Genomic DNA, 11,997 nt, shown 5'->3' on the forward strand with positions numbered 1-11,997 from the left:
CATCTCACCGGGCGGGATTCTCAGGTCTCCTAGCCATGTGATTCCCGGAAGGCGGCATTCCGTTTGTCAGCGGTGGGGTTCTGTGAACCCACTGCAGTCGTCGGGATTGCCATCACCCCATGCCACTGGGACACCCGTGGGATGGGACTGTGCTGCCGGTCGGACCAGGGAATCCCGTGACTGGCCAGGGAATTCTCAAGCGTTGGGAGCTTGCCCCTTCGTCAGGTGAGTGGAGAGTTCTGGACTCAAGGAGAAGGTTGTGGGTTCACTATGAAATAAACCTGTTGGACTTTAACCTGGTGTTGCGAGACTTCTTACTGCGTTTATCCCAGTCCATTGCCGGCATCTCCACATCTGACCACGAGAAATCAGAACTTTAGTGTGCAACTTCTTACTCTTAGGTAATCAAAGTCTAAAGTTTGGAAAGAATCAGAGCAGCCTTTTTTTGGAGACGGGTTTTTAAAGGATAAAATCCATCACCTTTCTACCCTCTCTGCAGCTCAAAGAGAATTAACTCTGGGCAGGATTTCCCACTGTGTGTTTCGCTGGAGCGGAGGTGGCCAGCGGTTGGACTTCTGGTCCTGTTATTCCCACTGGGATTTCCCACTGAACAGACCCCTCACTGCCAGGAAGATGGGTGGGGCGGAAGGGTGGGGTGGGTGCGTACGCTGTCGGCAAGACCAGAAGACCCCACTGGCATGAACAGCTGGAAAACTCCAGCTCCTGTTTCCAACCCCACACAGGCTGCCAGATCTGCTGAGCTTTTCCAGCATTTTATTTTATTTAAGCCTTTCAGATGTTTTTTTTAGCTGCGTTTGCTACTATTTATCCCATCGCACTCATTTTGAGTTTACATTTTGTACAAGAAAGGTACTTTCTGGTACTCTTTCAGACAATATGTACGTTTAGAGTGGCTGTTTACATAAACGTGTAAAAGCGATTTATCTATGTAAGTTTAAAACCATGTTCTCTAATAAGGAACAAATGTTACTGTTTATTGTTACTGAACAAATCTAAATCATATGGTAGAAACATTTTTAGTTCTGCGCAGATGTGAAGTACTTATTTTCTGTTTCCACACCCTGAACATGTGATGCAGGCAACCATCTCTGCATATTCCAATAAAACTTCAAATCAATTCCAGATTAAACAACTCAGTGTGTTTGTTGCAGTGAGAACCAACACAGTAACTTTCAACATAGGGTAGGTCTCATTTTCACTTTGTAACAAGGTATTTTTGCGCTAAAACGTCATTTCTATTTCGAGTTTTTCTATGTTTAAACCTCTGATATTTGAAATGCTCCTCATTCAGACTCGTGTGATATACACATGTTCTCTTGAGTATAACTTCTGTTCGTTTCATTTTGACTTTCTCCTCACTCTAGGATTGTCACCAAGGGATAGCTTCATCTCAGGATGTTTTTCAGAATTGTGTTTTTCCTTTTTCTTCTGCCCGTGATGCATGGCAAAAAACCTCGTCAGGACGGCGACTGGAATTACAAAGACGGATGTAAGTGAACTTCCCCTTCTAACTCAATGATTGTACATGCACACTGTACAGTTCTTTTAACTACACGAAGTCCTGATTCAATAATCCGTGTGAATGGAGGTTTAAATTGATTTTCTTGCATTGAAAAACATGACATGTCATTTAATATTTGCACAGTTGATCGATGGGTGGCACAGTGGTTGGCACTGTTTCCTCGCAGCGCCAAGGACCCCGAGTTCAGTTCCTGACTTGGGCCATTGTCAGGCACGTTCTCCCCATGTCTGCGTGGGTTTCCTCCAGCTGCTCCGGTTTCCTCCCACAGTCCGAAAGATATGCTGGTAAAATGGATTGACGATGCTAAATTCTTCCTCAGTGTACCCGAACAGGTGCCGGAGTGTGGCAACCGAGGAATTTTCGCTGCAACTTTATTGCACTGTTAATATAAGCCTACCTGTGACTAATAAACTTCAACCGAATAATCTTAAGATATGGAATATGAAACTCAAATAAAAACTGTAAATACATTTTATTATTTTGTTATCTAGACACTTCAAGCTTGTTTTAACTATCTATTTTAAAGTAAAAAAGTATATTCGTAAGTAGCCTTACATTAACACTGCAATGAAGTTATTGTGAAAATCCCTAATCGCCACAGTCTGGGACCTGTTGGGGTACACCGAGGGAGAATTTAGCGTGGCCAATATACGTCTTTCGGACTGTGGGAAGAAACCGGAGCACCCGGAGGAAACCCAGACAGACACGGGGAAAACATGCAGACTCCACACAGTGACCCAAGCTGGGAATCAAACCTGGGTCCTAAGCGCTGTGAGGCCACCGTGCCGCCCTTTCAAATGGGAAAAATATTCTGTGAGCCTTCAAACAGCTAAGTAACCAAGATTGCAAAGAGTTTTCCTTGACTTTGACTATAACATGACACGGTGCTACTCAAAATGATTTCCTCAGTCAATCAAACCATCACTTGGTAGAAAGAACCCTTTCACCGGCATGTTTTGTGAAACAGTTTTCTTTTTTTAAAGCAGTCCAGTTATTAATTTATAAATATTTTACCCAATTTCTGTAGCTGATAGAGTTAACATGCGCGGAGTTGCCAATCTGACGCAGGTACTGGACGATTGGAGATTCGATATTTTGACTCAGATGAGAGACATGTTGACAAATGACCACCAGTCCCTCCTTCCGGACTACTCCAGGTGATGCTTGCTTTTTGTACTCTGCAATGATTTAAACTGATCGATTTCATTGCCTTGGCCAAATTACTCATTTTCAGAGAGTTACACTGAAATAACAAGAGTGCAAGATTTAATTCAATCTGGCTGAATGAAGTAAGGGTGGGGAAACTTGGATTAGTTTTTAGATTCTCTGGTCAGTTATTGACTCCTGAGCTGTCTCCCGTCCGAATTAAAAATCCCACACAAGTGGCTGTTTCCCAGTCAACTTGAACTGACATTGTGTTTTTTGATAATCCTATACCTTCGCTCAGTTGCTGAGCTGAACTCCGCTCAGATCCGTGCTGCATAAGCACTTAAATCCAATGTTTGGTTTGGCAACTTCTATTGCAGGAGCTGGAACCACCCGTTTGCATCTGGATGGTTCACTGTAATTTTCTGGATCCTATACACTTTACTAAAAATAATTCCAGATCTGTCCCTGTAACCAATGTGGCGTTTCCACATTTTTGTGATGCTGAGGGACACGTTGGCTTTGAATAATTTGGAATAACTCTTGCCACGCTGGTACAATCTTGCTTCGCCAGCACTCCGCCGAAATGGTAGGGCAGCATGGTAGCACAGCGGTTAGCATTGCTGCTTCACAGCTCCAGGGACCTGGGTTCGATTCCTGGCTCGGGCCACTGCCTGTGTGGAGTTTGCACATTCTTCTTGTGTCTGCCTGGGTTTCCTCCGGCTGCTCCGGTTTCCTCCCACAGTCCAAAGATGTGAGGGCTAGGTTGATTGGCCATGCTAAGAAATTGCCCCTTAGTGTCCAGGGATGTGTAAGTTAGAGGGATTAGTGGGTAGAATATGTTGGGATACAGGATAGGGCCTGGGTGGGATTGTGTTCGGTGCAGACTCGATGGGCCGAAGGGCCTCTTTCTGCACTGCAGGGTTCTATGGATTCTATGAAACATTCTGCTTTGGTTCGGCGAGAGGTGGGAGTTTGCTATAATGGAAACTAAAGATTGCATGTGTCAAATGGCCATCAACGTTGATCGAACTTAATCACTTCGAAAAGATTGGAAATCAGATCAAATGTTTGACTTGGTTAAAGTTACTGTCAGAAGAATGTAATCAGAGATGACTCTGGGTTTTCAAAATCACACTCAAATACTTGCTAACTGTACTTAATTACCATTGGATCCGAGTCACATCTACAAATAAAGTTAAAAAACAAATCCCCATTCTACATAGACAGGTTTTGGAGCTGAACAAGTAAATATCTATTTAATAGAATTTCTATTGCAAATGATACATGGAAAATCCCTATCCTGGCAGTAAATACAATGAAAATAACCCTTGGGTCCAGTACTACATTTGAATGTTTTTCCTGACACATATGTCACACAACACAGGCAAATGTCATGCTTTCATTCCTGTGTCCGCAGGGTAATTGCAATGCCCATTCCAATGTTAAAACCCTGCTTTTGTGTTTGAACATTGCTGTTGACTATTGAGGAAAAGAACCTGTTGCGTCATGTTTTTCGGAAGATGTACATTCCGTTACAACATCAGGTACCAAACCAGTTGATGGTTCCTGATGGATTCGGTTACAGATGAATGCTCAGAATGAACTAAGAACCTAAATTCATTCATTCTGGGAGAAACGTACACCGGACAAAATTTGCAAAAAGAATCGCAAATACCCCGCGGACCTATATCAGGTTTAAAAATGTAAAACAGTACCTACCATTCCAGGAACGGTCCCTGAAATCTCATCAGGCAGGTTGGTTTGGAGAGTAACGGCACGCGAGAATGTAAAGGAGCACAACTAACGTGACTAGAGACATATAAATGCAGGTCACCTCCCCACAGGGAGGGAGGGAGATCAGAAAGCGAATCAATTTGACCCAGTCTATTACACCTTCAACATCCAGATTAAAAGCAGCGCTGTTATATAGTGAGAGGCTTTCCAGTGAGGTCGCTGCTAACTCTGGAAGGTGAACACTGATGTTTTGTTCAACAAAATCTAATCCTCATGTTTTTTAAGAAGGTTCACATTCCTCCACAGATACAAAACCAGCCGCTAGTGGCTGAGGAATTCAGCCTGATAATCAGAATGTGCGAGGAACCTCAATTAATTCAGTCGTACAGAAGGAGGGGCACAGTGGTTAGCACTGCTACCTCACAGTAGGAGGGACACGGGTTCGATTCCCGGCTCGGGTCACTGCCTGTGTGGTGTTTGCACATTCTCCCCGTGTCTGCGTGGGTTTCCTCCGGGTGCACCGGTTCCCTCCCACACCCCAAAGATGTGCTATTAGGCTGATTGGTGTAACAAATTGTCCCTAAATTAGTCTTCCCTCAATGTGGAATGCCATAAGCGTAGACAAGGGTCGTGGGTGGAGGGGGGGACTGGTAATGTTAAAATGCGGGCTCGTTGGGCCGAAGGGCCTGCTTCCCGGGCTGTTTTGTTCTTTGATGTGCGGGTAGATGGATTGACCATGCTAAATTGCCCCTTCGTGTCAGAGGACAAGCTAGGGTAAACGCATGGGGTAATGGGGATAGGGCCTGGGGTGGGATTGTGGTCAGTGCAGACTCGATGGGCGGAATGGCCTCCTTCTGCACTGCAGGGAGTCTATGAAAATAACCAAATCGCCATGAAAAAGAGGATGCTGTCGAGAAATACAGCTTTTTCGAACTGTGGTTGACCGTGTTCGCGTTTCATTTGGTTTCAGAATAACACCTCTCTCAGAGGCGCTCGGTGACCTGTTCACTGAGTTCAACGCTCTGAAGGAACGGCTAGGAGACTTAACTGAGAAGTTCAGTGCCCTGGAGGTCTCGGTCGAGGAGATGAAAGGGAAGGTCAACGCCCCGCGCAACGTTCCTCCGCTGGCACCCAACGGCTTGCCTCCCAGGCAAAAGCTGAACCCACCAAAGAGAAAAGTTCTGGGTCCAAAGAAAAAGAAGCTCCCCCCACAATAAAACAAAGCTGTAAAACCCATCACAATTCTTATATATTATATAGAGAGATATACACACACACACACACACACACAAAGCCTGCAGGATTTGCATGTCGTGTCACTCGATTTGATGGTTAACATTCATCAGGTACTCACAGAGATTTTGTTAGTTGAGAACATTTCTTATACTTCCAAGATCTGACAATCGCAATTTCTATGTCTTAACTCGCGTTCTAGAGGTATGTTTTGTTACTACTTTTCCCTATTGTCTCCATATCGTAAGCATATACAACAACTGTATCGTAGAAAGTGTATCTTTTGTTCAGCATCGATACGAACAGGCTGTTTAAATTAAAGAAATGGCAAGAATATCATGGCTTTGTCTACTCAATCTCACCGGCACGCATTTTATTTTAAATGAAATTATTAAAATCGGCAGGCGAAATCACACAATTGCTGATATTTTGGGGGATTTCAGGCTCAAACCAAGTGATCTTGGGGAGGGGGGGGAGGTCTGGATGTTAACGGTGCAGAGTTTTTCCGTGATTCCCCCCCCGCCATCAAAAGAATTGGGATGAGCTGTAGGTGCCAGTCACTGCTGGATGCTCTGCAACATCTGGTGGGTCGCTTGTTTCAAGTGGTGAGTCCTGGGAGGTGGGAAGGGAGTGGGGTGGGGATGGGGAGTTGGGGGGTGGGGAGGGTGGAGGGCAATGGTGGTGAGTGTGGGGGGCAATGGAGGTGGGTGGGGAGGTGTGGAGGACGATGGAGGTGGGTGGGGGAGGTGTGGAGGGCGATGGAGGTGGGTGGGGGAGGTGTGGAGGGCGATGGAGGTGGGTGGGGAGGTGTGGAGGGCGATGGAGGTGAGTGGGGAGGTGTGGAGGGCGATGGAGGTGAGTGGGGAGGTGTGGAGGGCGATGGAGGTGAGTGGGGAGGTGTGGAGGGCGATGGAGGTGAGCGGGGAGGTGTGGAGGGCGATGGAGGTGAGCGGGGAGGTGTGGAGGGCGATGGAGGTGAGCGGGGAGGTGTGGAGGGCGATGGAGGTGAGCGGGGAGGTGTGGAGGGCGATGGAGGTGAGCGGGGAGGTGTGGAGGGCGATGGAGGTGGGTGGGGGAGGTGTGGAGGGCGATGGAGGTGAGTGGGGAGGTGTGGAGGGCAATGGGAAGTGGTTGGGGTGGGGGGAGGTGGGTTGGGGCCGAGTGATGCCCTTTGTCGCTCCTGGTTCCAAATTAACAAAAGCATTTGTTGAAAAAGCAGCCTAGTTCTCTGAGGACCATTCAACTTCACGTACACCCTGAGGCTGGTCACGTCATAGTGCAGAAAGAGGCCCTTCGGCCCATCGAGTCTGCACTGAACACAATCCCACCCCAGGCCCTACCCCAATATCCCTACATATTATACCCACTAATCCCTCTAACCTACACATCCCTGGACACTAAGGGGCAATTTCTCAGCATGGCCAATCAACCTAACCCACATATCCTTGGACTGCAGGAGGAAACCGGACCACCCGGAGGAAACCCACGCAGACACGAGGAGAATGTGCAAACTCCACACAGACAGTGACCCGAGCCGGGAATCGAACCCAGGAGCCTGGAGCTGTGAAGCAGCAGTGCTAACCACTGTGCTACCGTGCCGCCCCTCATAAGAGGTACGTTTCTGCATGCCTCTAAGTTCGACTGTTAAACCCCTCGGTAATGTTTGCGAGGGTTGTCGGCGGTGACCATATAATCTTGAAAAGAAGCCCAATTTACTAATTTGTATTGAGCCCCTGATCACAGAACTACCTTCGGTGAAACACTGGCCCCTGGGTCTTCTGCCTGGCAAAGAGCCTCAGTGGGGTTTAATTTCTCCATCCCAACACAGAAGGTAAAACTTATTATAAAAATGTTTTGCATATTTACAAGTAACTTTTGAACATCTGAGATTACTTCCTGTACAGTCCAACCAGACAAGCCATGAAGCGAAGGTTATATTTTCTCACCTTCAAAAGGAGATTTATGAATTATCCATTATTTATAGATAAGATAAAAACTTGTTCATTTCAAACCCTTAAATCATGGTTACTGCAAAAAGAGCCATCGTAAAAACTCAGCAGCTACTGCTAATTTTGAATAAAAACTCTTCCTAACTCTTTGACTTTGTAATCAAGCTCTATATACAAATAAAAAGCAGAAATGAGGGGGATTATTAATCGATACTAACTCATAAGAACATAAGAACTAGGAGCAGGAGTAGGCCATCTAGCCCTTCGAGCCTGCCCCGCCATTCAATAAGATCATGGCTGACCTGAAGTGGATCAGTTCCACTTTCCCGCTTTCTCCCCATAAACCTTAATTCTCCTATCAGAAACCTTCCTACTCGTGACTTAAATATATTCAGCGAGGTAGCCTCCACCCCTTCAACGGGCAGAGAATTCCAGAGACTCACCACCCTTTGAGTGAAGAAGTTCCCCCTCAACTCCGTTCTAAACTGCCCCCTCCCTTATCTTGAGGCTGTGCCCTCGAGTCCTGCTGTCCTTTCTAAGCGGGGAGAATCTCTCTACCTCTACCCTATCCATCCCCTTCATTATCTTATACATCTCTATAAGATCCCCCCTCATCCTTCTGAACTCCAACGAGTACAGACCCAGTCTATTCAATCTCTCTTCATAGTCCAACCCCCTCATCTCCGGTATCAGCCTGGTGAACCTCTGCACTCCCTCCAAGGCCAAAATATCCTTTCACAAATAAGGGGACCAAAACTGCACACAGTACTCCAGCTGCGGCCTCACCAGTGCCCTGTACAGTTGCAGCAAGACCTCCCTACTTTTATATTCTATCCCCCTCGCTATAAAGGCCAGCATCCCATTCGCCTTCTTGATCACCTGCTGCTCCTGGTGCCTGGCTCCATTTTACTGGAGTTTTAGCACCTCACTCACCCGAGGCTCGGAAGATCCAGCTCGAGGCCGACGAAAATTGCCGTTCTGCAACCCTCGCCTGCCCTGATTCTGACCGCCCAGAGTCCAAACTAACATTCGGGCGTTTGCAGATAGTTCTGGGACAATGTATACAGTGGGCCTGTCTGGAAAAGGCTTGAGCTTATGCCTGCCTACTGACAATGATTCATCGCGTGATGCAGGAAGAGGCCATTCAGCTCATTCAGTACGATCATGGCTGATCAGACATTTCAATGTCTGGTTCAGTGTCACATTATCCCCAGAATCCTTTACACCAGGGTTTCCCAAGTTTTTCCAACTGCAGAACCCTTTTCCTGCTCCCAAAAGGAACTGAAGGAACCCCAGAGAAACATTTTTATTGCACAATAGCTGCAAACTTACAACACAAATTTCAAAGATGTTTCTATGTCTGATATATGAACATTTAAGCCAAAAAATGTTATTTTATTCGACACATTCTTCCAAGTGTGACCTTCTTTTTGTCACTTTTAAAGGGAGGACACACTCTCGCTCTAGATGTGATCTAATTGACCCACTAGGAAGCTTTTACTAAGTGTAATTTTTTAACAGCTTTCCATTTCTACAGTTCCAATTTAAGCAATACCACAGGTATAAATTCTACTTCAAAACCAATTAGTACCAAAAACAGATATGTGGATTGTAGGTTTCCAGCCTTTTAAACCTCTAGAAAGATACAGAAAGACACCTGCCTTCTGACTCCCATATAGTAATTTCCAGGGTAGGATATATTCTGAAGCAGCAGAATTTCTGAAAAGAGACTGTGTTTTTGACAGATTCCAGTCTCCAGACCTCAGAGAGACTCAGAGCTTTTTTCTCCTTCTTTATACTGTTCCTGCAAAGCAACTGGATTTCTCTCTCTGAGCCAAGCCTTGGCTGGTCTCCTAAATTTTCTTGTCAAAGCCTAATTAAGTCCCACTCTGAAAAACACTGGAGACAACCCTGCAATAGCCCAAATTGAAATGAATTAAGATCAATTCTGCTGCTGCAGAGCTGACAGATGGAAACTAAACAGCATTGATAACAAAGCAAACTGCTAAAATGGATGCTACAAAAGAAACATGACCCAAATGCATTTCTTAAAGGCACAGTAGCGTCACACCTTCCCCCTTAAGAAAGAGATGAAACATCAATATGCAACGAAAGCTTCAGTTTTGAAACCCTCTAATTTCACACTATTGATAATCTACTCTACATATATACATTTCATTAAACCTAAGCATAAAAATATAACAGTCCATTTCTGGCATTTTCTTCCACCATTAAACATCCCTGCCTCTTTCATTAAACGTTGGGAGAATCCCGGCCAATACTTCAGTCAATCCATTCCATATACCATGGATGTGCGCCAACTGTTCAGCACAGCACAATTAAATGAACTCATGACTTGTGCACTCATTACTGGACAGAAGCTTCTTGTGACGAGAATGGCTCCCTCAGGTTGACCAGTCTCACCATCTTCCCCTTCCAAACTTTCCATGCCATTTGTTGCCTTCAGAGCGTTGTTATTCCGATTTGGACAATTTACAGCGTAAGGATATTTCAATTCACGTCTGAAACACCTGTTCATAATTCCCCGTGTGTTCTTGGGACTCTTTCTTCTGTTATTATTACTCCATGCTGTCGTTTAGCAAGATCTGCCAACAAAGATAGCCATCCTCATTTTTTAGTCTGTGATTTCTCTGTTGCTATGAACTCCAGATGTGAGCAATCTTGATAGGCAGAGACTATCTTCTGCCACTGCCAAATCTTCCACTTGTGCCTTTGATTCTCCTGGAAATGACAGCTTTCCTTGGAAGTGTATTAAAGCCTCAGGATATGGGACCCTGTCTCTCTGGAAACATAGAGAGAAATATAGAAAAAACTACAGCACAAACAGGACCTTCAGCCCACAAGTTGCGCTGAACATGTCCCAACCTACTAGGCTTACCTATAATCTTACTAAGTCCCGTGTACTCATCCAAAAGTCTCTTAAAAGACCCTATCGAATCCGCCTCCACCACCATTGCTGGTAGCTGATTCCACTCACCACCCTCTGAGTGAAAAACTTACCCCTAACATCTCCTCTGTACCTGCTCCCCAGCACCTTAAACCTGTGTCCTCTCGTAGCGACCATTTCAGCCCTGGGAAATAGCCTCTGAGAATCCATCCGATCTGTACCTCTCAACATCTTATACACCTCTATCAGGTCGCCTCTCATCCTTCGTCTCTTCAGGGAGAAGAGTCCCAGCTCCCTCAACCTATCCTCATAAGGCATGCCTCCCAATCCAGGCAACATCCTTGTAAATCTCCTCTGTACCCTTTCAATAGCTTCCATATCTTTCTTGTAATGAGGCGACCAGAACTGCGCACAGTACTCCAAGTGGGGTCTGACAAGGGTCCTATAAAGCTGCAGCATTATCTCCCGACTCCTAAACTCAATCCCTTGATTAATGAAGGCCAGTATACCATACGCCTTCTTGACCACATCCTCCACCTGCGAGGCCAATTTAAGAGTCCTATGGACCCAGACTCCAAGGTTCTTCTGATCCTCTACACTGCTAAGAGTCCTACCCTTGATAGTGTACTCCTTCATCCCATTGGACCTGCCAAAATGGACCATTACACAATTATCTGCGTTGAAGTCCATCTGCCACTTCTCCGCTCAGTCTTGCATCCTATCTATGTCCCACTGCAACTACTGACATCCCTCCAGACCATCCACAACACCACCAACCTTCGTAATGTCGGTGAACTTACTCACCCATCCCTCCACTTCCTCATCCAGGTCATTTATGAAAATGACAAACAGCAAGGGTCCTAGAACAGATCCCTGGGGCACTCCACTGGTGACTGACCTCCTTGCAGCAAAAGACCCATCCACAACCACTCTCTGCCTTCTGCAGGCAAGCCAGTTCTGGATCCAAAAGGCCAAAGCCCCCTAGATCCCATGCCTTCTCACCTTCTCAAGAAGTCTTGCAAGGGGGACCTTATCAAACGCCTTGCTGAAGTCCATGTAAACCACATCCACCGCTCTTCCTTCGTCAATGTGCTCAGTCACATTTTCAAAGAATTCAACTAGGCTCGTAAGGCACGACCTGCCCTTGACAAAACCATGTTAACTATTCCTGATCATTCTAAACGTCTCTAAATGCTCATAAATCTTGTCTTTCAAGATCCTCTCCATCAACTTACCAACCACTGAGATTAGACTCACTGGCCGATAATTTCCTGGGCTATCCCTATTACCTTTCTTGAATATAGGAACCACATTTCCAATCCTCTGGAACCTCTCCTGTCTCCATCGATGACGCAAAGATCATCGCCAGAGGTTGTGCAATCTCTTCCCTGGCCTCCCACAGTAACTTGGAGTACATTCCATCCGGTCCCGGCAACTTATCTATCTTGATGCTATTCAAAACTTCCAACACATCCTCTTTC

The 11,997-nt window shown here is 45.8% G+C and overlaps 1 protein-coding gene across 1 annotated transcript; it reads left to right on the top strand.

Moving 5' to 3' along the window:
* Nucleotides 1-1,071: 1,071 nt before the first annotated feature.
* LOC145354626 (uncharacterized) lies at nucleotides 1,072-5,993 on the top strand. Its single transcript, XM_080206056.1, has 4 exons — nucleotides 1,072-1,203; nucleotides 1,386-1,510; nucleotides 2,571-2,700; nucleotides 5,397-5,993. Exons 2-4 carry the CDS (start codon nucleotides 1,417-1,419, stop codon nucleotides 5,641-5,643), a joined length of 471 nt encoding a protein of 156 aa, XP_080062182.1. The 5' UTR covers nucleotides 1,072-1,203; nucleotides 1,386-1,416; the 3' UTR covers nucleotides 5,644-5,993.
* Nucleotides 5,994-11,997: the final 6,004 nt, after the last annotated feature.

Source organism: Carcharhinus amblyrhynchos, chromosome 18, assembly GCF_965287045.1.
Source record: "Carcharhinus amblyrhynchos chromosome 18, sCarAmb.v2.hapA, whole genome shotgun sequence".
In the NCBI taxonomy this organism is placed as follows: Eukaryota; Metazoa; Chordata; class Chondrichthyes; order Carcharhiniformes; family Carcharhinidae; genus Carcharhinus; species Carcharhinus amblyrhynchos.